The 24,378-nt window shown below is 54.6% G+C and overlaps 1 protein-coding gene across 4 annotated transcripts in view; it reads left to right on the top strand.

Annotated features, from left to right (window-relative positions):
- Positions 1 to 24,378, top strand: part of DCHS1 (dachsous cadherin-related 1) — an 85,565-nt gene that overhangs the window by 28,965 nt on the left and 32,222 nt on the right. Inside the window, exons 1-2 of one of the 4 annotated variants that reach the window (XM_030042309.2) lie at positions 2,281 to 2,400; positions 6,547 to 8,357. In XM_030042309.2, the coding sequence (XP_029898169.1) occupies positions 6,606 to 8,357 (1,752 nt within the window). In that variant the 5' untranslated portion in view covers positions 2,281 to 2,400; positions 6,547 to 6,605. Of the gene's footprint in view, positions 1 to 2,280; positions 2,401 to 6,546; positions 8,358 to 9,174; positions 9,233 to 21,021; positions 21,087 to 24,378 lie in introns of those variants that run through there. The other 3 variants (XM_030042311.2, XM_041118401.1, XM_041118400.1) reach the window with 3 other exon arrangements.

Here is a 24,378-nt window from a genome sequence, read left to right as displayed (position 1 = left end):
GAAGCCTTCCCTTAAATGCTTTTCTATAAGGTGCAGATGACATTTCTTCAGAACACAGTGGGAATTCTGATCTGCTATATTAAAGAGACATTAATTTAAACTAGAAGACATACATATGGAAGAGCAACTAGAATAACAGCAATGGATAGCTGATCATAAGATAAGAGTAAGAGCACACGGCTTGTTTCCTTTAGAAGAAGAGATGCTGAATGTTACGCTTACTGCTGTTTCTGAAAATATCTGGGAGGGAATAAGGTAATGTAAGAAAAAACAACTGTAGACAAAAATAAAGAGAAATAAGGACACAATAGCTAAATCAAGGCTGAAAGGTCATTGTTAAAACTGGAACAGACACAAGATTGTAAGGACCATGTCATTGGGAGTCAGCTCAAGACTCCCTCTAGCCCAGGCTCCAACGGTGGCTACAAGTGGATGCACGGGAAGGTGTGGAAGAACAGGAGAAGCATAGACACGATATTTCACCTAAGGACACCTCCAGACTGAACTCTTTGTGACTCACGTGACTTCATGGGCTGGAGGTGGTGTCCTCTATTCAGGAACCCTCAAAGGATTTCTCTTCTGTGAACTAATCCAGGCACCTCTTGGGCCAATGTAGATTTTGAGCATCCACAGCATTCTATGGCAAGAAGTTCCCCAGATCCACAGTCCCTCACATGAAGTACCACCTTCTTTTGTGTATTTTGATCTTGGCTTCTGTTAGCCTCATTTCATGCCTCTTTCATATTGGAAGACACAGTGAACAAAATCAGCTCCACTGAGCTGAACAAAATCACCCTCCACAGACCACTCATGATTTCATTGTTCTCTTCCCCATTTCCCTCGTTTGTCTCCTTTCCAGAATGAAGACTGAATTGTTCCATGCACTGAAGCTGATCTGGACCTTTATCATCCTTGCTCCCCACTTCTGAGCTTTTTTCCTGCCTTCCTGTGACCTTCTGAAGATAGATGTAGGAGGAAATAAACTGAATATATTATAGCTCAGTGAATTTATGACACAAATTGTAAGATGTGCTGTTCAGGGTCAAAAGGATTTGTTTCTCCAGGGTACCTTTAGATCAGTAAAAGTAATCCAGAGTTACTTTTTATTTCTAAATCCAGATCAGCCTAGGTGGTATTCGGGAAGGGATGCAGACATGCAAATCTTGAAAGGCTCCTTCTGTATGAAATTAGTCTGGTGGTCCATATTCTCTGTTTGAATTGATTGTCACTGATGGAAGAAACTAGACATTTTCCTAATGAAGCAGACTGAGCTGTGGCCTTTATAGCACATGATCTTAGCAATGGACTGTCACCACCTGTAGTTAATGGCAGTTTCTCTACTAAGAAATAAAAGAAGGCCCAGTAGTGATTATCGGCCTGGAGGCTGAGTGGCCCCCAACAGACACACCGATACTGCTGTGACCTGGCCTGTCTGGAGCAGAGAAAAACGGTCTGGGTGGTCAAGCTGAGCCAGGGAGGAAGCCACCAGCGGAGAAGCCTAGACAGTCACTCACCAGAGTCTTGGTTTGTCTCTTAGTAGACTGGTGGGGCCCCAATCACCGGTAGCACAGGCACTACAGATGAGTACCTTCCAGCCTGGACATTGGAAGCCCTGCTGCGAGGCAAGGTGGTGGCAGGTTACAGGTACTTGGGCTCTGGGCTCTGTGCTTAGGAAGGAGCTGTGGCAGAGAGCAGAGAATGGGTTGTGCCTCTGCGACCGTGTCCCCGCATGCCCCCAATGTCACCCACAGCCACCCTCCATCCCCTGCCCGGTCCTCTCCTCGCCCTGTCCCGTCCCACCGCTGCCCTGCCTCTTGCTCCTGCCTACCCCTTCCCATTTCCCCGCGCTCCCGGCGCCCGTTGCTTCCTCCCCGTCCCTCTTTACCCCGGCTCCAGCCCTTCCTCCCCCTCCGTGCCGGCCTTCTCCGCGACGCTGCTCCCTGGCCCCTCCGTGCCCCGTGCCCCGCCGGGCCGTCCCGTCGCCCCGGACCCCTGCCCGGGGCCGCTCCGGGGCCGCGCTCTGCCGGCGCGCTCCGGTGGCGGGGCGGGGATGGGGGCGGTGGGGGGAGCGGGGGGCTGAGGGCGGCGCTGGGTCGGGTTTCAGCAGGAGCCTCCGCGCCGAGCCAGCGCCGACCCGCCGCCTGCCGCCGAGCGCTCCGCGGGGCGACCGCGGCACCGGGGCGGCCGCGGCACCGGGAGGCCGGCACACCGAAACGCGGGAGCGGCCGCGGCACAGGAGGGCACCGGTGCGCCGGGGCGGGGGGGGGGGGGGGACCGGAGCGGCCAGCGGTGCTGAAGACACGGCGGCGGCGGAGCGCCGGGATACCGGAGCGGCTGTGGGACGTCTCGGCGGGGCCGGATCCTGCGGGATGTGAGCGCCGCCAGCGCGGGACGCACGGTGTAAGTGCCAGCGCAGGGGACCGACCCGCTCCTGCTGCCCCGCCGCCGGCGCCCGGTTCTCCGCACGGCGGCATCGCCGCACGGCGGCCCGGGCTGGGCGGGACCGGGACCGGGACCGGGACCGGGCCGGGGACCGGGACCGGGACCGGGTGCTTTGTTCTGCCTGCGCTGCGCAGACAATGGGGCGGGGGGTGGAGGGGGGGGAGCGGGGGGGGGCGCGCCCGCGGCGGCGCAGCACCGCGGATCCGCGGCCGGAGCGGCCTCGCCCGCGGCGAGGCGGCAGTGGGGCCGACACTGGCAGCGGACGAGCGGGACGGTGCGGGCGCGGGACCGCCGCCGCCGCCGGGGCAGACGCGCCGCGGGGCGGGCGCGCAGCGGTCGCGGCAGAGGAGCCGCGGAGGCGCCGGGCGGGGGCTGCGGGCCCGAGCGGGGCGGAGACCGGGGCTGGCAGAGCCCCGGCGCGGGGAGTGCATCGTGCGGGACGCCCGGGAGCGCCCGGGGACGGGGCTGTGCGCGGGGACTGGGAGCACCGGCAGGCGGTGGGCCCGACGGCTGGGCAGCCCCGAGCGGGGCGAGCAGCGCCAAGAGCCGGGGGGGCCGGGCAGCCCCGGGGCTCTGAGGGAGAGAGAACCCAGGCAGCCGGGGGGCACCAGTGGACAGGGAGCAGACAAGGCCCTGCCGCACCTCTGCGACGGGCATAGAGCATGGCAGGGGCCAGGTCGGTGCTGAGGTGCATGTGGGCTGGGATTGTGGGAACTGGCTAATGCGTGAGGAAATTTTATTAGAGCTTCCTTTGCGGGGGAAGTGTTTTCAGGGACAGGACAGCCTGCAGGAAGCCCTGGTGTGGCACAGAAATGGGATGCGTAGGGATGCAGTGGAGCTTGGCTGCATCTTCATTAGAGGATGGTCACCACCACTGGTCACTGCTCAGAGCTGATATCAGAGGGAAATGAGGCTGTGTGGCTGGACTGGGAGTGAGCAATGAGAAAAGCATATTCCAGGTCAGTGACTGGTGCTCAGCAAAGATGAAACAGGCTTCTGAATCCTTCCTCATCTGGACTGAAGTCTCAAAAACATCATTACATGAGTCATGGCCTCTCATGTGAGACTTTGGGTATGGCATCAGCAGCATCTGCAGCTTTGATGGAGCTTTTGCACAGCAAGCACTCTGACATCTGTTTGTGGCATGCACAGTGGGTGCCGTCTTTCCAGCGTCTCTGCTGGGGCCGCTGTGGGCCTGCTTCCCCTTCCTCATGGCTGACATGAGATGCGAGGTGCCACTGGCAGGCAGGCAGGGATGCATGCAGTGGTCCCTCTGTAATTTCGTATCTTTTTTTCCTAAATGTGACTTATCTGCTAAGTGTAGGCTGGGCTTTCCTGGTGCCCTGGCCTATCAGCCCTAGGCTTGGAGATGCTTATGTATATTGCAGCTCACTCCATTTTAGCTGCCATTCCTGTCAACCTCCTTACAATGGCTTTGGGCCCCAGACACCTCTCTGGACAGATTCTCATGCTAGCAGTTTTCTTCAGAGGCTTCTGCTGCCATTTTTCACTAGGGAACTTGGTGCCCGCTGGTGGGAGGGACAGAGAGGGAGCAGGGCAGTCTGGCTCACATTACACAGGCTGGGCCTGGACCAGTCAAGCCAGCCCCTAGCGCTGAGCTATCTGCTAATTGGAAGCAGCTGTTCAGATTTGGTGACTCTGCATCCACTGAGGTCACTGCTGTCTTCCTCTATGCCCCAAGCCTGCAAACTTCATAGGAACAGAGGGCTGCTAGTACCATGGATGCCCTTCTGCTGATCCTGGACTGGTGCAGTCTGGCAACCTGGCAGCTGCATCTCCTGTTGAAGAGGTAGCTAGGCTCTGAAACTACCCACTTGTATCCAGGGAGGATGGAAAGTTTACATAGACTTTCATCACCACTTCCCCACCCCAAGGACCGCAACTTCTGTTCCATGTTTGCCCCAGTGCTCTCAGCTGCTCTTCACGCTCCCCAGATTGCTTTTCAAGTTTCTCTCCTCCCCACCAGCAGCCCAGAAAGCCCTGCTGCACTCCCTTCTGCTTCTCAGGAGCCACATCACTAATCAAACCAGGTGTTTTTTCCCCATATCTATGCCCTGATCTGTTCCAGCACTACCCAAGCCCTTTCAGCTTCATCCTGGCCTCAGCCACTGAGATAGCCCCAGGGAGCCTTGTCCCTCTACTTGTTTTTCTACTCTCCTTTTTATTTAGTTTTCGTCTAACCTCTTACCAAGGCTTTAAACCCTCTGCCCTGTACCCTCCCATGACCTGAGCAGCCGGGTCACAGTTAGGATGGTGCAGTTTCACCACAGAAGCAAACTTGGACCCCATTCCCCCAGCACTGCATGTTCTGGATGTATGCAGTTACCCCTCCATCTGGGGAAATTTAACTAGCTGCTACAGAGAGAGAGAGAGAGAGAGCTGTCTCGGACCACTGAGTTAGTGCAGATCCCCAGCTAGCAGCCCACAGGGATGGAAGTATCTTCTATTGACTTCTGCTCCTGAGAGATAATGAGGATTCATACTTGCTAAGTGCAAGAAGAGTGTGGGGATTTACTTGCCATAGACCTCAGGCACTGGATGCTCACTGAAGTAAACAAACACTTCTTTATATGTACAAAACACTTTTTAATATTTTTCTTTCTGTCACTAACCCAGGATTTCCACAGGGAAAACCAATCTAAACAGCTGACCCGAGGTGGGAAAGAGGACCCAGGAATAATCATCCTGCGTCCCCTGGAAAGGGTTAACACTGCTGTAGGGTTCTTTAGGTCAAGGGCTGACATTTTTAGTCCCCAAACTAGGCTATGTCAGCCACCTCCATCCCCCAAGACAGGGAGGTTCCTGCCGTCCTGCGTCTGACATGAGCGGCTCCTGAGTGGTTATGGGACCAGCAGCAAATGCTTTCAAGAGAGTCCAAGTGTGAGCTCATGCTGCCGCCATCCCTGCAGACCACTAAGCCTCGTTTACCGGGGGCTGAAAGCAGCACTGAGGCTGGTGTTCTTCACAAGCTCCTTGACTGCTGAGTTTCTCCGGCTATTCAGAGGGAGGGTGGGCAGACCCCTGGGGGCTGACAGTCCTTGGGCCCTGGGAGCATGTCCAGCGTGTCCAGTAGTGGTGTTGCTGCAGGGAGCTGCTCCTCCCTGCTCGTCCCTCCCCCACTGCTGCAGTGAAATGAAGCTACGGCAGGGGGAAATGAAGTGAAGGAGCCAGAATGAGCAAGGAGCAGTGAGAAGGAGACAAAGGAGGAGAGTGAGCAGTGGAGGGTGTGGGACCGGGAAGGAGCCAGAGCAGCTGGCAGTTCAGAGGGAGTTGCTGCGTTCCTACTGTACTGCCACCACCCTCCATGGTACCAGCTTGGGGCATCCACAGATCTCTGTGCCAGTCCAAACAATGGGCCCTGTCTGATTTTATCCTGGGCATTCCCAGCTGTGGGTACATCCTTTGCAATACAGCCATTCTGATTTATTGTTCACTGGATGTAAGCCTGCTCCAGTTCTGCTCCTCCCTCCCAGGGACACCAGATTTGCACTTCATGGGGTTTTTGGCACCTATATCCCTGTCGTCCTGAAAGGCATGCTACTGGGGGTGGGGGTTGGGGGGGGTCTCAACACGGTCACTTGTTGAGCTCTCTCCCATTTTGAGACCAGCTTTTTTCAGGGTGGAGAGGTGCTAGGCTGCTGTTCATCCAAAAATCTCTGTCATCTTGCAGGCAGCTCTCTCAGCCTCACAGGAAGCATTCAGCTGTTAAAGGCACAGGAACACTCTGCTCTAGGGCAGCTAGCTCCAGTGTTGCCAGGAGGGCGGGTGGTTGGGAAGAATGCTTGACTATGTAGGAAATAGCCTATGTGATAGGGTACTAGCTGCTAACCTCAGCGCACTGTCAGGTGTGACCTGCTTAGCTGACATTAGGTGCTGCCCCAGGTCTTCATTCTGGGCACCCTCTGCTCTGACACATTTTCGCCTTTGCTCCTTGTGAAGGGATATCCTTGTGAGGGATAGGTGATACAGAGCAATTGAGCAGAAGGTACGTGACAGGCCTTCCCTCTTTAGGTTTTTTTTTTTCCCTGTCCTTCCTTTGCTGCTCCCTCTTAACCAGCATCCTCTGGTCTGCATTCCATGCAGGATTAAAGCGCACACTGCAAAGGAGATCAAGCCACCCTCTGCTCTGCAAGTCACTAGCAATGGAGCAGATGAAGGGGTCAGCCATGTTTCTGCTGGAGCTGCTAATTCTTGGGGGCCTGAGAGCAGGGAAGGGCTCTGCCATCCTGGGCACCCTGGATCTACAAATCGATGAGGAGCAGCCAGCTGGCACCATCATTGGGGACATCAGTGCTGGCCTGCCCCCTGGAACTAGCGCCTACATGTATTTCATCTCGGCACAGGAGGGCAGCGGAGTTACCACTGACTTGGGGATAGATGAGAACACCGGTATCATCAAAACAGCTCGTGTCCTGGACCGAGAGACTCGGGACCGCTACAGCTTCATTGCTGTTACCCCAGAGGGCATCACAGTAGAAGTGAACATCCAAGTGAATGACATCAATGACCATGCTCCAGCCTTTCCCAAACAACACAGCACCTTCCAGATCCCAGAGCACACACCCATTGGCAGCAGATTTCCCTTGGACCCAGCCTTTGATGCTGACAGTGGTCTACTCAATACGCAAGGCTATGTGATTAAGGGAGAGAATGTGGGGCAGGCCTTCCGCCTGGAAACACGTCGAGGACCAAATGGGGTCCTGTATTTGGACCTGGTGGTCAGCAATGTCTTGGATCGGGAGAACCGTTCATCATACTCGCTGCTGTTGGAAGCCTATGATGGTGGCTCTCCTCCCCGGAGTACTCAGATGACGCTGGATGTGTCCATCCAGGACATCAATGACAATGCTCCTAGCTTCAACCAGAGCCGCTATCATACTCTCATCTCAGAGAATTTGAAACCTGGTAGCAGCATCCTGCAGGTCTTTGCCTCTGACGCAGATGAAGGTGACAATGGGGATGTGATTTATGAGATCAACCGGCGGCAGAGTGATCCTGACCAGTACTTCACCATTGACTCCCGGACTGGAGTCATCAAGCTCAACAAGGGTCTGGACTATGAAGTAAGGAAGGTGCATGAGCTGGTGGTGCAGGCAAGGGATAAGGCTGTCCATCCTGAGGTCACCACAGCCTTTGTCACTATTCATGTGCGTGACTACAATGACAACCAGCCTACCATGACTATCATCTTCCTCAGTGAAGATGGCTCCCCGCAGATCTCTGAGGGAGCCCAGCCCGGCCAGTATGTGGCACGCATCTCTGTTTCCGACCCAGACTATGGTGAGTACTCCAATGTCAATGTCACACTGGAGGGAGGGGATGGCAAGTTTGCCCTCACTACCAAGGACAACATCATCTACCTGATCTGTGTGGACCAGCTTCTGGATCGGGAAGAAAGAGACTCCTATGATTTGCGGGTGACAGCTACTGACTCAGGAACACCCCCACTCCGGGCAGAATCAGCCTTTGTGCTGCAAGTGATGGATATCAATGACAACCCTCCACTCTTTGACCAGCAGGAGTACAAACAAAGCATCCCTGAGGTTGTGTACCCAGGCAGCTTTGTCCTGCAGGTGACAGCTCGTGACAAGGACCAGGGTCCCAATGGGGAGGTGCGGTACAGTATCATGCATGGCCATGACACCCACTCCAGCTGGTTTGCCATTGACCCTGCCACAGGCATCATCACCACAGCTGCCCCACTGGATTATGAGAAGGATCCTCAGCCTCAGCTGACTGTGCTGGCCACAGACAGGGGAACCCCTGCCCTCTCTTCTTCAGCTGTAGTGTATGTGGCCCTGCAGGATGTCAATGACAATGAGCCAGTGTTCAGGAGTAATTTCTACAATGTGTCCCTGAAGGAGAACACCCCTGTTGGGACCTGCTTCTTACAGGTAGGTACAACTGTCAGGAGCTGAGCTTGAGGAGGGCATGGAGAGGGCTGTGAGAGGCTTGGGATGGGAGACCTGCTACTGATGGCTGTTTGGTGCAGTTGTCATGGCTTAGATGGGCAACAGTTGCAGCAGGAATGCTAGAACAGAGATCCCTGTGCTCAGTGTGAGTCGGAAATGGGGCAGAGCACTGTTACACCCTTTCTGCATGCGAGTACTGGGTGGCATCACTGATACTATGGGCACACCTCCAGGATGTCCTTTGTGCAAAGCAGTGTTGACCTCAGCTAAGATTGGGGCCCACTGTGCCAGGCCTTGCTTGCACAAGTGTGGAGCTGCCTTGCAGGCCAGGACACTCAAAATGGTGCTCAGGAACATGAGTAAGACCTCTAGGAAGTTGCTTGTAGCCAAGCTGTTAACTGCTTTCTCCCCTGTGAAGTCATCAGCCTAAGTTCATCAGTGTTAGGCTGTTTGTGAACATTGGCATTAATTATGCACAACTGGTATCGTTATATTACCTTGGAAAGAGCACCTGTGGGATTTGAGCCGAGAGGCTGTGCTGCATCAGCCTTCGTGTAGTGAGAGGTCACAGGTGCAGCCTGGAGAGCTGCTGCCCCTCTGACAGGTTCTGCAGACCCCGAGATGTGCCAGTGATGCCATTTGTATTTTGTATATTTTGAGTTCCCTGCATTTGCTGTTTCAGTCACAGCTCCGGCCCTGGAGCCCTGGTTGCTGGAGACAGGCGATGGAGCCCATCTGAGCCGGGATGGGGAGATGTGGGGCTTGGGGCTGAGAGCGTGGAACTGGTGCGGTAGTGCAGCAAGGCACTGCCAACCAAGGCAGCGTCCAGACTGTCTGTTGGGACAAGCACCTGTGAGGTTTGGGGCACTTCTTTGCTGGAATTGTGGGGCACTGGGATGTCTGGCTGGGGCTGTGAGGAGCTCTGGGGCCAGGTGGTAAGCAGTGCCCATGGGGCCAGGAGGAGGGGGCAGGGGGGAGAGCAGGAATTCTGGGGCCCATGAGACAAGGCAGGAAGAGGTCCTGTGACCTGGCCAGGGAAAAGGGCCTCCGGATTGGCCTGGAGGAAGAAGTGGAGCTGGTAAGAAAAAACACTCTATGGGTGCAGTGCTGGGGCATGGTGGGGTGTGAGCATGTGGGCTGCTGAGTGTGGGCCATGCAGGGTGTGTGAATGCAGAGGACTGACGATATGGGATGGGAGTGCTGGAGACGGGCTTGTGGGGTGGGTGAGTGCAGGGGACGGGGTAGGAGTGGGGGGGGGAGGAGGAATTGGGTGGAAGGAAGGGCCAGGTGTAGAATAGAGAAGGGACATGGGGCAGGGGCAAGTTTAGGAGGGGGCAGATCTGGGCGGGGTTATGGGATGGGTCAGGGTGGGATTGCGGGGGGAAGTCTGGGCAGAAGAAGTGGGTGGGAGATGAGGAGGAAGATTTGGGTGGGGGAAGATTTGGGTTTGGTCTGTGCAGGGCAACACTCCACACTGTCCCAGGTGGGTGGGGATGGGACAGGACCAGGGCTGGGAACAGAGATGGGGAAGGGGTTGGGGGTGGGTTCAGGGACAGGGTCGGAGTGGAGGAGCCATGTGTCCCTGGGTGAGCGTGGAGGCCCCAGGCGTGTGCAGGGATGTCTTGGCTGCGGCAGCCCCCGAAGGGAGGCCCCCCCTCTCTCTCCTTCTCCGTGCCTTCCTGCTCAGTGCCGCTTGCCGTGTGGGAAGGCGTTCTGGAAATGCAATTGGAGATGGTGGCTGGGCTCCTGACTGCGAGTGTAGGGACAGGCCTGAGAGAGAGCAGGACCTGGGGAGGAGCTGGGGCGGTGTGGGGCCATGGAGATGGCACAGAGAAGCTGGTCCAGCTCGTGGCTGCCTGGCCATGGTGAGGCCGGTGTAGCGCAAGGGCCAGCCCAGCTCCGCACTGTGCAGGGGAAGGTGCTGGCGCGGCGGCCGACAGCGACTGAGGGTTTGGCCAGATTTCGATGGTCTTGGCTCAGCCCTCATGTTTCATTTGGAAACGGCGCGTCTGGGCTGAGCGCAGGTAACTCCCGCGTGGCCTCGGCACAAAGCAAACAGCTCACACATCTGCTGCTGCTTCCTCTGAGCCGGGAAACGTGAGAGGATGGGAAAGGAGGCTGGCCAGGCTGCCGGCTCGGCACTGGGCCGCAGCAGGAGCGAGCCAGGTCGGGGAGCCGGGTAGAGCTGGGGCAGGGAGCCCAGGTCTCAGAGCACAGCTGCCCAGTGGGCCACCCTTCAGCCACAGCATCCCTGTTGCTCTGAATAGGAGGGCTTCAGAGGTGCTGTCAGGGTCCATGGTGGCCAGCAGCCAGCACCATGTCCCATGGGGTCGCCCATGTCAGGTGTGCTGCCCCACAGCCCCTGTGTGCAATTACTCCCACTTGACTACATCTGTCTGTGGCTTCTAGGCATCAGGGCTCATCCTGCCTTGGGAGTTTAAGGGGTCTCTGTCAAGGTCTGGATTTGGTCCAGATGTGCATAATGGTCACAAGAGCTTAGGGCACAGGCAGGCCCTGCCAACGTGATGTGCAGGACACAGGACAGCCTCCAAAGTCAGCACAGAACTGAGTGGGTTCGATCCTCCGTTGGACTGCCATGCTTCTAAGCAAAAAACCTGGGAGGACCAGGTCTATTTTCAGATGGTGATGTCTGCTCTCCGTGGGCTGGACAGAACGATGGGGAACCGGGGAGTCCATGTGAGTGACCAGAGGAGACTTGAAGAATGGCTGCAGGTCTCCTGCTCCCTTGTACACCCCATCTTCTGCCAGGTCGGTCTTTGTGTTCGGTGTACGAACAGAGACGAGCAGAGCAGGTTGCTGGCCTGAGCTCCCAAGAAAGAAAAAGGATCTCATAACATCTTCTTTATTTATTACTTGTGTTTATCATGGGCCAGGTCCCACAGTAGCAGACTCTGCATGAGCACCAAGCAAAGGAAATAGCAAACTCACAGTCTGACATGAGAGAGAAACACCAGTGGAGAAGCAGCCCAGGGAATCAGTGAACACGATACCAGCAGAAAATAGAGCAAGGGATAGTCACTGACTGGTTGTCTGTTTCTCTCTGTGGCCATGAGTTGATAATATAGAAGCTTTAGGGCTCATCGGACTACATTTGAATGCTATGGTTATGTGATGTGAAGCACTGTTCTGGTATAAATTCACCCTGCTGGCTTAAATTTGTTTTAAACATTTGACTTCGTACCAGCAAGCTGCATGCATGGTCAGATACTGTCTTTCTGGGCCTTTCTAACTTTTCATGCTAAATCAAGTATTGTCTGTCCTCTGACAGCCAGCATAAAGCACAGAGAGCTGTGTAAACCCCATGTTGTGACCACAGGCTGATTTGACAGAAATGTGAATGAGATGAGATGGTGGATTATTGATTCTTGCATAGATCCAGTATTAATTATTTTGCAACCAGGGTTTACGTATTTCCTTTGCACCCATACACACGATTGTTGGGGAACAAGACCATCAGAAATCAAAGCTGACCAGCAACACACCTATCATGTAGTTGTATCTTGCAGTTTTGAGGACAAGCCTGATGAGTTTTGAAGTTTGAGTACTGATTTGTGATTCTGTGGGACTGGCTATCCTGCATGCACAGCACCGGGACAGCTTCTTGGCCTGTGCCCAAGATAGGAAGACCTGCATGAAGTGCTGTAGGCTAGACCAGGCCACATATACCGTATTACTGAAAGAGAATCTTGACGGCTAATCCTGATGCATCGGTTATGCTACTGAAGGGGGCAGCTGTGAGAGGACACGGGGAGTAGCCGTGCACGGGGACTGGAACAGCAAGAGGACTAATGCTCACCAACTTTGCTGCCAAAGAGAGTGGCGGGAGGTGGGGAGGACATTACTACATGCATTCATTTTCCTGGGACAAGGGATTTAGCACTAACCTATTTTCAGACCTTTGCACGACATAAAGAAGGCCTCCCCCTCCTCAGAAACAAGAAGGCAAGCTTCCTGAGGCAAGATGGGGAGACGCCTGTGAGCTTGCTGGGGAGCAGTGAGGCGAGGGAGCACATCATGCTTCTGGGAGAGCAGGCTGTAATGTGGGAGAGTCTGGGGGTACACAAGGAGTGGGGACATGGGGGAGATGCTGGTACATGGGGAGGTTGTGGGGGAGGTGAGTGCTGTTGTTACCGCCAGAAGAGCTGCATTTGTTCCAAATTCCTGTGAAAGTTATTTCCTTGCGCTGCCAGCAGCCTCCTCCTGGGCTTGGCACAGCAGCCAGCGCCATGATTAATTCAAGTAGCATTTCCCCTGGAGCTGCAGCAGCTTTTCCACTGCAGCCGAGAGGCCCCAGCCCCTCGCGCTCCTCTCCCCCCATGCTCTGCTCCTCCCCCCAGCCCCCTCGCACAGCTCCCTCCTTCCTCTACACCGATCCCCAGCCCCCTCACAGCTGCCCCTTTTCCCTCACCTCTGCTTCAGCCCCGGGCCCCTTATAACCCCTCTTCCTCCCACAGTCCTTGCTCAGACTCTGCCTCCTCCATGTCCGCCCACAGCTCCACACCTGTGCACGCTGCCCTCCAAGTGCCTGTCCCTGCGCCTCCCCTCCCAGAGCCCCAGCCTGCCAGCATCCCCCCCCTCCGCCCCAACTCTGCTCCCTCTTGTTCTCTCCACACCCTTTGGTGGCTGCCAGCTGCTGTTACCTACTCCCCCAGGGACCTTTGCTGTTTTGCCCCCAGGGCAGCTCTCACTGGCAGTGCTCTCCCTCACCTGCATGGCCCTTGGGACACCCCAGCCTCTTCCTGCTCCGTGTCCCTGCTCCATCTCGTGCTGCCCTGAGCCCCAGCCTCACCTGCATGTCTTGCCCAGCTGTGTCCCATCTCGCTGTGTAGACCTGCTCTGTGAGCACTCTCTGCCAGACCTCTGCACAGCCAAAACCCAGCCCAACACCCTGGAGTCCTTCTTGGCATCAGTGCCCCCCCCAGGAGGCCATGGCCAGACCCTGTCACTTTCCACCCTGCACTGTTGCTGCCCCACTCGAGCCCCCCACTTTGACCACTCTTCCTCTGCAGAGGCCCAGCTTCGCTGCCCTGCTCAGCTCCCGAACTCCTGCATGCTCTGCTGGGGCTCCCAGTGCCCTGTAGCTCCCTGCTGCAGCTCCTGTTACACCTCCCTGCTGCTCCCCCAGAGAGGACACCTGGGTGCCCATGTGTGAGCTGTGCTCCTCCTTTTTCTGTGCAGAAAAGGCAGTGTTCACCCCAGGCTCCTGCAGCCTGCTGCCCAGCCTTGCCCACCACGGTCCTATGTCCCTGCCAATGTCTGTGATTAAACTGCTTCCCTTCCTCAAAACTGAGGGCTGTACCCCATCCCAGAGCAGTGCTGGAGGCCATGGGCTGCCCCTGTTCTCCGTACCTTGGTGTGTATGGCTGTGGCAGTCCTGCGCCTGTCCGTGCCTAAGCTGTGGCTGTGGGGCCGCCAGTCAGAGTCCTTGCCTGTGCCCTGTAGCTGCTGGGCTGCGGGGAGCTAGCGGTGCAAGCAGGCAGTGCCTGCAGCTGTGCAGAGGGCTCCCCCCGGACATGGTGCTCCCTGCACCCTCAGGGTCTGACCCTCGCCTCGGCCACGTGTGCTGGACAATCGCTGGGGCCGAACCCTGACCCCCGCTTACTCCCCTGAGGCCTGAGCATGCTGGAGGCTGAGATGCAGCCTGGGAGCCAGAGACTGCTCCTGAAATAGCAGCCGTGGCCGCTCCCTGGCTGCTTTTAGCTGGTCAGCAGCTGTGCCAGGGCTGGGGAGGGCAGGATGCCTGGCACACAGTCAGGCAAAGGGAGCCGTGCGTGGGATCGTTGACCACACTGGCGCCAGCCTCCCCTCCTCTCCCACCAAGAGCCGTCACTCTGAGGGGCGGGAGCCCAGAGCCAGATGTTTGCCAAAGCCACAGCGTAACATGTGCGTAGCAGAGATCCAGCCAGGGCAGGGCTCCAGATGAGCTCCCTGCCTGCTGACTGCGCTTGCTGGAGGTGGGGAGGACAGCCAGAGAATGGAGGCCTGAGCTGCTGAGAAGCGCTCCATCCCTTTCCAGCGCTGTGGACTTGGTGGGGGGGGCGCGGTACATGGGTCAGCAGTAAGGCTGGGGGGGCAGGGGATGACTGTGTTTGAGGGGCTCTGGTGTTGTCCTCTAGGTGGGTCTGTGGGAAGGAGAAGCCTTGACTCCTACAGGTGATGCAGCTGAGGACCCCAGTGTGGGGCTGTGCTTTCTCCATCCATCCCCAACTCTGGGGCACGTAAGAGCTTTGTGGTGCCTTGGCTCCACTCGTCCCTCCTGGCTTGCTGGGGGACTAGGAGGAGGGCGTGAAATAACAAGGCCTCAACGCCCATCTTTGTCCTCCCAATTCTTCATGCGGTGGGGAGAGGCACACTTGACCAGCACCTGCCCTCCTTCCCTCACAGCAGTCATAGCTCTGTAAGACTGGTGCTCTGGTTTCTTTCTGCCTAACCCTGAGCCATCTTGCTGCTCTTCTTTGTCATCCACTTCTGCTCTACTTTGGCCACAGCTCTCCCATGAGGTGCTCTTCTGCCCAGCTGCAGTAGCTGCAGGGTGCACAAGCGGAGTCTTCTCACCAAACTTGCAGGGAAGAAGGGGCAGGTAGCAGATGCTGCTGCACAATGCTGGCAGGGCTGTTGTGCAGGGCTGGTGGAGCAGATCAGCTCTCTCAGAAGGGCTGGACTTGAATGGGGAACTGGGAGGTTCAGGAGGGCCTTTGGCTGGAGATCACAGAATGGTTGAGTTTGGAAGGGACCTCTTGATACAATCTAGTACAACACTCCTCTGCTCAAGCACGGCCATCCAGAGTCAGTTGCCCAGGTCCATGTCCAGATAGCTTTTCAGTACCTCCAAGCATGGAGACTCCACCACCTCCCCAGGCAACCTGTGCCAGAGCTTGGTCACCCTCACAGTGAAAAAGTGTTTCCTGATGTTCAGAGGAAACCTCCTCTGTTTCAGTTTGTGCCCATTGCCTCTGGTCCTGGCACTGGGCACCACTAGAAATAGCCTGGTGCCATCCTCTTGGTGTCCTCTTTCATGTATGGATTATATCCCCCCGAACCTTCTCTTCCCCAGGCTGAACAGTCCCAGCTCATAGCGGAGATGCTCCAGTCCCTTCATCATCTTTGCGGCCCTTCACTGGACTCTCTCCAGTATGTCCATCTCTCTCCTGTGCTGGAGAGCCCAGCACTGGACCCAGCACTCCAGCTGTGGTCTCACCAGTGCTGAGTAGAGGGGCAGGATCACCTCCTTCAACCTGCTGGCAACACTCCTCCTGATGCAGCCCAGGATACCATTCGCCGCCTTTGCAGCAGGGGCACATTGCTGTTTCATCTTCAACTTGGTGTCCACCAGGACCCCCAGGTCCTTTTCTGCCAAGCTGCTTTCCAACTGGGTGGCCCCCAGCATATATTCTTGCACAGGGTTGTTCCTCCTCAGGTGCAGGACTTTGCACTTCCCCCTGTTGAACTTTGTGAAGTTCCTGTCAGTCCATTTTGCCAGCCTGCCAAGGCCCCTCTGGATGGCAGCACAATCCTCTGACGTGTCAGCCACTCCATCCAATTTCGTGTCATCAGCAAACGTGCTGAGGGTACACTCTGCCCCATCATCCAGATCATTAATGAAGATGTTCAGCAGGAATGGACCCAGTATTGACCCCTGGGGTACACTGCTAGCTTCTGGCCTCCAAGTAGACTTTGTGCCACTGATCACCACTCTCTGGGCCGAGCCATTCAGCCAGTTTTCAGTCCACCTCACTGTGTGCTCATCCAGCCCATTCATCAACAGCTTGTCTGTGAGGATCTTGTGGGAGACAGTGTCAAAGGCCTTACTGAAGTCCAGCTAGACAATATCCACTGCTTTTCCTTCATCTACCAGGCCAGTCATTTATCAAGTTGGTCAAGCATGACTTCCCCTTGAGTGAAGTCATGCTGACTACTCCTGATGATTTTCTTGTCCTCCATGTGCATAGAAATGGTTTCCAGGATTAGCTGCTCCATCACTTTCCCAAGGATTGAGGTGAGGCTGACTGGTCTGTAGTAACCTGGGTCCTCCTGCTTAGCCTTCTTGAAGATAGGAGTGACATTTACTTTCCTGCAGTCTTCAGGCACATCTCCCAAACACTATGATTGGGCAAAGATTATTGAGAGTGGCCTCGCAAGCTCCCTTAGCACCATGGGTGCATCCCATCAAGGCCCATGGAATTATCTATATCCAGTTTGCTTAAGAATTCACTGATCTGTTCCTCTTCAATCAAGGGTACATCTTCCTTGCTCCAGCCTTCAGCCCAGTCTCTGGGACCTGGGGTTCCTGAAGACCGGTCTAACTAGTAAAGACTGAGGGAAAGAAGGCATTAAGTACCCCAGTCTTTTACATGTCCTGTGTCACCAGGTCCCCTGTCTCCTTCAGCTGTGGGCCTACATTTTCCATAGCCTTCCTTTTGTCTTTTGTCACCTATGCACTTATAGAAACCCTTCTTCTTGACTTTGACATCCCTTTCCAGATTCAAATCCAGTTGGGAGTTGAATGCAAACAGCTACATTTTCATGTAATTACAATGATCAGTTAGTGATTTCAGCGGGAAATGCCCCAGATGTATTCCCTGACCCCCTCCATGGTAGCGGCCTCTTCTATGCCTATGAAAGAAAAGTCTTCAAAACACAGCATCAGGTTCATCCCCTGGGTTCCTTAATACATTCTTGGGTGCCAAGGGGCACATGGCATTTCATTTGCATCCATTATATGGAAAGAATAATACATTTTGTCCGTCAATTTCATCCAGTTTCTTTTCCTGACTTGACATCAGCAACCTGATCTAGTTGAAGACGTCCCTGCTCATTGCAGAGGGGTTGGACTAGATGACCTTTAAAGGTCTCCTCCAACCCAAACTATTCTATGATTCTATGCTTTTTTAATGCAAAAACAACAGTAGCATATCCCAGCCTTATGCTACCGCTACATTGTGCAGTTCCTTTTGCATTTACTGTCCCATCCCTTTTCCCCTTGCCTCTCATCCTTTAGGCCTTTCCCAGTTCTCCTCGCTGGCACACAGATGGTGACTGTGCCAAACTGTAGCTATTTTATTTTAACGTTTTGCATATTTGTGTGGTTTTCAGTTAGTACATTTCTCTTGCTGGCATGCCTTTTACATACTAGCATTCACATGACTGTCATGATATTCCTAGGTCTGAGTTTACAGTATCTGGCTAATCACGTCTCTAAATATTCACTGTTTGTCATGCATATAGACTTGAGAACATCCTCAGCCTTTTTATAGTGGTCGCAAACAACTTCTGTAGACATGGAGAGGCTGCCCAATGTACAAAACATCCTGTTGGGGTTGTCTGTAAGGGCTCACTGCCCACTCAGCAGCTGTCAGCATTTGAGTGCCTTTGTCCCCTCTCCCCCATCCTGCTCTGGGCCATGGCTGCAGCACTGATTAACAACTGTCTATACTAAACATCTTCTCTCCAAAGTCTGCAGTGAAATGCAGCTTTTCCCCTAAGGATGCTGTTGGTTTCTGGCCCTGGAATCAATCTCCAGCCCCTGATCTCCAGCTGGATCTCCAGGTTGTCTGCTTCCTTCAGCAGCACCAGGATGCTGGCCTCTGGTTCAGGCTGTCCCCTCATATTGAAGTGGCATATTCTCCCTGGCTTCACCCTGCCTCTCCCTCCTCTTGATTCACTTGTTTAGTAAAAAAAATCTTAATTCCCCTCCATCAGGTTTTCCTCTGCAGCCCAGCTCTTGGTTTGTGCTGCTGCACAGTGTGTCACTTGTTCTCTCTTGTATTCTCTTCTTATTTCCCTTGACTTGTGTAAGGAGGAAACAACAAAAACCAACCATACAACCTATTTCCAAATAACCTTAAAATTGTCAGCCTATCTTGTTAGGACTCAAGTATGAACAAGCACTGAAACATTAACTAGTGAAGGGCACAGGATCCTGCTGACCACTGCTGTCTTTTGCCTTAGTATATACTTGTTCCAAGCCAAATACAGTGGGTGTCTCATGGCCCTTGGGAAGGGGGTTAGTTCATGCTTCTTTCTCCCTTCCCCAGTGATTATTTTCTCTCTTTGGCTACGTATCACCTGGGAACTCTCAGCCTGTGCTAGCTCGAGGAGGCTTTACCCTTGCTAGGACCCAGGAGTGGAAAGAGTTTTAGGAAAGACGGACCCTGGACATGCTAGAACTGTGAAAACACCCAAGGCAGAAGTTCAAGAGGTGCTAGAGGTGGGCCTAGGCTTAGTGCAGGAGGTCAGTGAAGCCAAGGCAGTGCCACAGGAGAGAAGCAGCCAGCAAGCAAGGTTTGGGGAACAGAGAATGAGCACATGAATATGTGTACATTCTGCTATGTGACACAGGTGAATGGAGGCTTTGTAGGATTAATATACTGAATCACTGCTGTTTGCAGTGTCTGGGAGTGTCACTGTGTATTTGTGTGTCTGGGAGATGTAGATTCTGTTGGAAAGACCTCCCGCGAATCTGTACCTGTTGGTCCTCGCTGGACCTCAGCATGCTGTGACCCCCACTGTGAGTTATGGACAGAGGTGGGGGCACCTGCAGAGCCACATGGTGGTATATGCATGTGGAGAGATGCTAGGGTGCTGTATGACTTTGGCTTGGTGCAAGGCTCCTGCCCTCTTGTAGGGACACAGTTATCTGAGGAAACCCCAACTAATCCTGCAGCCCTCTGCCTATAAGATTAACAGGGATTTGAGGACTGTGTTGCTGGAGCCCTCCCAAATGCCTTGCATTTGCCCAGCCCCATGGGCACAGGAAAGGAGTGCATGGGTTCAGAGGAAGAAATGTGAACTAGCCTGTGTGTGACTAGGAGAAGAGGAGGGGGAGCATCTATTGCTGGGACTGGCTGGATTTGCTGCAGCAAATCTGGGGCTGCTGCTGACTGTGCAACAGTTGTGAGTCCTGAGATAGGGATCCTGCAATGTTCAAGACAAAGGGCCATATAGCAGAGGGCTACATTGAGTGCTGAACAAGGAGCCAAAGAGAAGCTATAGTACAGCAGAGCAAAGTTCTGTATAGCAGAGTAAGCTGTTTTGCTAGTGTCCAATAGCCTGTGCTGGGGAAAGGGTGCAACAGCTGGATCACTGAGTCATAGACTAATTCAGATTGGAGAGACCTTGGGAGGTCGCTGGTCCAACCTCCTTCTCGAAGCAGGGGCAGCTGTGGGGTCAGACCAGGCTGCTCACAGCCTCATCCAGTAGCATCCTGAAAAGCTCCAAGGAGGGAGGCTGCACAGCCTCTCTCGGCAACCTGCTCCAATACTGGATGGTCCTCACAGGGAAAAAGCTTTCCCCGGTGTCCAGCTTGAAGTTCTCATTTCCACCGATGCCTGTAGTCTCTTCTTCTCGTGTTGTGCACCACTGTGAAGAGCCCGGCTCCGTTTCCTCGAGAAGCTCACCATCGGTGCTAGCAGCTTGCTCTTAGGTCTGCAGCCTTCTCCCCCGAAGACTGAGCAAGCTCCGGTCCCTCAGCAGCTCCTCACAGGGCAGGTGCTCCAGCCCCTGACGGGCGCAGTGGCCGCCCCTGAACTCGCCGCAGCTTGTCAAGGTCTTTCCTGTACCGGGGCCCCAAAACTAGATGGGGTGTCTAGATGTGGTTTAGCAAGGGCTGAGTAGAGGGGAGGATAATGCCTGCCCTCGACCTCCTGGCTGTGCCCTGTTCATGCAGGCCAGGGTGCTGCTGGGCTCTCCTTACTGCCAGGGTGCACTGTGGCTCATGTCCCGCTCGCTGCCCACCCAGGCCCCCAGGACATTTTCCCCGGAGCTGCTTCCCCAGCCTGGCAGTCCCGGCCTGTGCTGTTGCAGGGGTGCTCTGCTTCCCGGAGCAGGACTTGGCATTTGTCCTTGCTCAGTTTCGTGTGGTTCCTGTCGGCCCATTCCGCCCTCCTGCCCGAGGCCCTGGGGATGCAGTCCTGCCCTCGAGCATGCCAGCTGCTTCCCCCTCACCAGGCTGGTGTCATTTGTAACCTCGACAAGCGTGCCCTCGGTGCCTGCACTGGGTCACTGCTGAAGATGTTAAGCAGGAGAGGTCCCCAGGCTGGTCCCTGTGGTGCTCCAGTTGTCACCTGCCTCCAGGCAGAGCACAGCTCGTGAACCACCACCCTCTGAGCCCAACCCTCCAACCTGTTTTTTACCCACCTGGTTGTCCAGCCCTCCAAACAGTAACATCCTGCCCTGGGTATGAGGTTGGTGGGAGAAGGTGTAAAAAACCTTCTTAAAGTCAAGGCAGTTGTCATCCACAGCTGTCATCCATTCAACCACAGATCCCATCATTGCATCACAGAAAGCAAACAGGATGGTCGGTCCATGCTGTCTGTTCCCCTCCCAGGCTCCTCCATGTGGCCAAAAACATGCTCCAAGAGGACTCGCTCCGTGATTCTCCCAGGGGCTACAGTGTCGCTGACAAGAGTGTAGCTCCTCAGATCATCCTTTTGGCCTTTTTTGAAGGTGGGGTGCAATATTTGCTTTCTTCCAGTTGTCAGGGATCTCCTCTGATCCCCACCACATTTGCAAGAGCAGCCCTGCAAGTCCGTTTCTGTCAGCATCCATTGATGCAGCCTGTTGGGTCCCATGGATTCGTATGGATCAAGTTCACTGAAGAAATCTTGACTCAATCTTCATCCCTGTCTGGTAGCTCTCTGAACCCTTTCAAAAAGCATGGAGGCCTGGGAGACCTTGTTGGTGAAGACTGAGGTAAAGGAGGCATTGAGTGTCTCAGTCTTATCTGTCTCCTGTCACTAAATCACCCACTGCATTCAGAAATGGACCTTTATTCAGCCTTCTGCTACCAAGGTAGTGGTAAAGGCTCTTCTTAGCACCCTCAATTTTCCTTGCAAGTCTCAACCCCACATGAACATTGACTTTCCTGACACCATCCCTACATGCCTGGGCAACGTTTGTAAATTCCTCCTTTGTAGCTTGCCTCTGCATCCACCTCCCATATGCTGCATTTTTGCATTGCATCTTAGCCCTAAGGTCCCTGCTTAGCCAAGGCCGTCTGCTGACATGTCGCCTTGTTTTCCTGAGTACTGGGATGGACTGTTCTTTTGCCTGGAGTATGCTGTCTTGAAGGCTCGCCAGCTTTCCTGAGCTCCCTTGGCCTTCAGAGCTGCCTCCCAGGGGATTCCTCCCACCTACCAGTTCCCTGTAAAAGCTGAAGTCTTGCTTGAAGTCCAGAGTCTGTACTCTGCTACTGTCCTTCCTCACTCCCTTTAGGATCCTGAACACTACTACTTCATGGCCACTACAGCCAAGGCTACTGCTGATTACCACATCCTCAACCAGTTCTCCCTTGCTAGTGAATAGCAGATCCAGCTATGTGTCACCCCTGGTTGGCCTGGGAAATTGAAATTCTTTGTGAGACCCAGGGGCTGTGATCCAGAGGCTTCCCTCAGGTACTGCTGCCTCCTTGGCAGCTTCAACTCAGGGATTTCCTGGCCCAGCATTGATGTCCTTGTGTTTAAAGCCTTTAGTGGATTTTTCCCTGTGAATGTGGGTAGTTGCTTTCTGAATCTATACAATTCGATATCGCTGTGACCTGAAGCGAGGAATTCCGCATTTTTTGCATTTTTGTTGAACCCTGCACTGCCAGCACACCTTCACGGGTTGAGGCCGTGCTGTGCTGCTCTGCAAGGGGGAGGGCAGACGTGAAGAGAGATGGAGTGCCTCAAGCCCTGGCTACGCTCTCCCGCCCATGGTCAGGTGCTGGCTCTGCACAGCCACAGCAGAACTGTGGAGCACCACTGTATGGCCAGGGGATATCCTGGGTAAGGGGCGGTGGAGGAAGCTGGCAATACAGGGAGGTGACGGAGGTGTCACTGGGGGTGACAAAAGGAAGGCACCAGTCCTAGTGCATGTATGAATGAGGCCTGGGACATGATGGAGCTGTGTGGGGCACAAGAGGCAGGTAGGAATGGGGTGTGCTGTAGAACATGGGAGAGGTGTAGTAGCCTGTTGCAGGCCAGACCCGGCCATGGCTATCATGGTGTGCAGTGCTGGGGGACACCAGTGCTGCCCTGGACTGAGTGGGCTCTAGGTGAGGCTGTGTGAAGGCTGATCTATCCCAGGAGCATGCTGTAGGCAGAATGAGAGGACAAGGCATGGAGGGAGAGTAATGCTCCATGTGCTGTGCACAGCTGCAGCAGGTTCCAGAGAAATACCGTGCTTGCAGCCAAGCACATCTTAACAAGGCCGAAAGACAGGCGGGAGCATTGGCCCTGTGCTGCTCAGAAACCCTGGCCTCATTCTGGACTCGAGCAGGATGCTTTGCAGGACCCTGAGTCTCAGTCTTCCTCTCTCTTCAAGACCAAGGAGCTGATTGCTGTCAGAAGCACATCCCATGTGCAATAGCAGGATGCATTCTTGCAGCCATTATCTCCTGACGGCAAAGGATTTCCCTTTGGAGAATGGGGTCCTACAGGATCGAACAGGAAAGCGACAGGCCAGAAAACACTCTGACTGTGCGGCTGGTTTATCCAGGAAGGGGATGGGTTGCCTGGTCCACCCACCAATACCAATACAGAGAGGGTTTCTGAGAACAACTACCCCTTAGTCTTACAAGCACAGAATCAGACTCGGGTAGTAGCAGTGATCAGAAGTAGGTCTTCAGCAGAGAATGTAATGAACCATAGAAACAATTCACCATGGCTTCCTTCTCACTGCTGATCTGGCTGGGTCTGTGAATGGGAACATCTGGACTCTTGATGTCAGAGCTCCAGGGTCACCACACTCCCTGCCTCATGGAGCACCCTCTGGAGTCCCAACATGGGAGAGAGTGCTGGGCTCTGGCATCACTGCTGTCTGACAACATGACACAGAACATTTTCACCCAATATGGGGAGTCTCCCTGCACTTGTGCTTTGTGAACACTTCTGTTCTTGGCACATGGGATTGCAGCTGTGCATACTGTAGTCTTGGGCAGAAACACAACACGCACTTCACCTCTGCACATTGTGCCTGGTGTATCCGTGGTGATCCTGTGAGCTTGTGCGGGTGTTCTGTGCAGATGAGGTGACCCCACTGCTTTGCCCACATCTCGCATCTGCATGCTGACCCTGAAAGTTCATGCAGGTGTCTTGTTCCTAGCTGCAGCCTTCTCCTTCTCTCCTTTCTCCTCTCCCATAGCTCTTCCTGGGAACAGCCAGTCTTGGCCCTGCAGGATGTTCAAAGAAGTCAGAGGTGAGGGTGCTGTAGGGGCTCCATTCAGGCTCAGAGCTCTGACTCCTGCTCCCATATATTCAAGCAGCAGGCCTTGCACAAACCTGAATGGTGTGTTTCCTGGGCTGTCCTATAGACAGCTTAACCCCTTTTCCCTCTTATTTCTCAGGCAAACATCAGGAGCCTCATAAGTAAGCTACGGTAAAATCAAGCTGTCCAAGATTTGGGGTGGGTGCTAAATACAGAGCCTGGGGCTGCCCTGCACTAGCTTCTAGAAGAGTTCCTAGAAAAATATCCAGACTTGGTTTAAAAATTTCCAGGAGTGGTGAATTCACCACAGGCCTTGATGAGCCAATTTGGTGGTTAATTATCTTCACAGCTAAAAATGTGCACCATGTCCCAGACTGCATGTGCTCTGCAGTCTGCAGCCGTGGGTCCCAGCTACACATGCCATACCTGGTGGCTGAACAAACCCTGTGCTGCCTGTCAGAGAAGTCCCCAGGAGGCATCACCCCAGCTGCAGCGGGGATCAGGCCAGCCCCAGCCCACGGAATGCACACACAGGACATCAGCAGTCTGCAGGCACTGCCTGCCTGTGGGCAGGAGAGCTTGGGCTGGGGGATGTGCCAGCCACAACCCCACTCCCTGTCCACACAGTGGCAGAGATGCTAAGCAAACTGTCCAGCTGCCCCAGACTGAGCTAACACAGTTAGCTGCTCCTTCAGGTGTTTTGTTGTTCCTGTGGCCTTTCCCTGAGCACTAGTTTAGCACCACCCCTCCAAGTGAGATTAGGACCAGATGCAAGTCTCCTGTAGTGTCTGCACCAGTG

This window comes from Aquila chrysaetos, chromosome 19 (genome assembly GCF_900496995.4).
Source record: "Aquila chrysaetos chrysaetos chromosome 19, bAquChr1.4, whole genome shotgun sequence".
NCBI lineage: Eukaryota > Metazoa > Chordata > Aves > Accipitriformes > Accipitridae > Aquila > Aquila chrysaetos.
The sequence above is the reverse complement of the archived record's forward strand: the minus strand, read 5'-3'. Positions and strand labels throughout refer to the sequence as shown.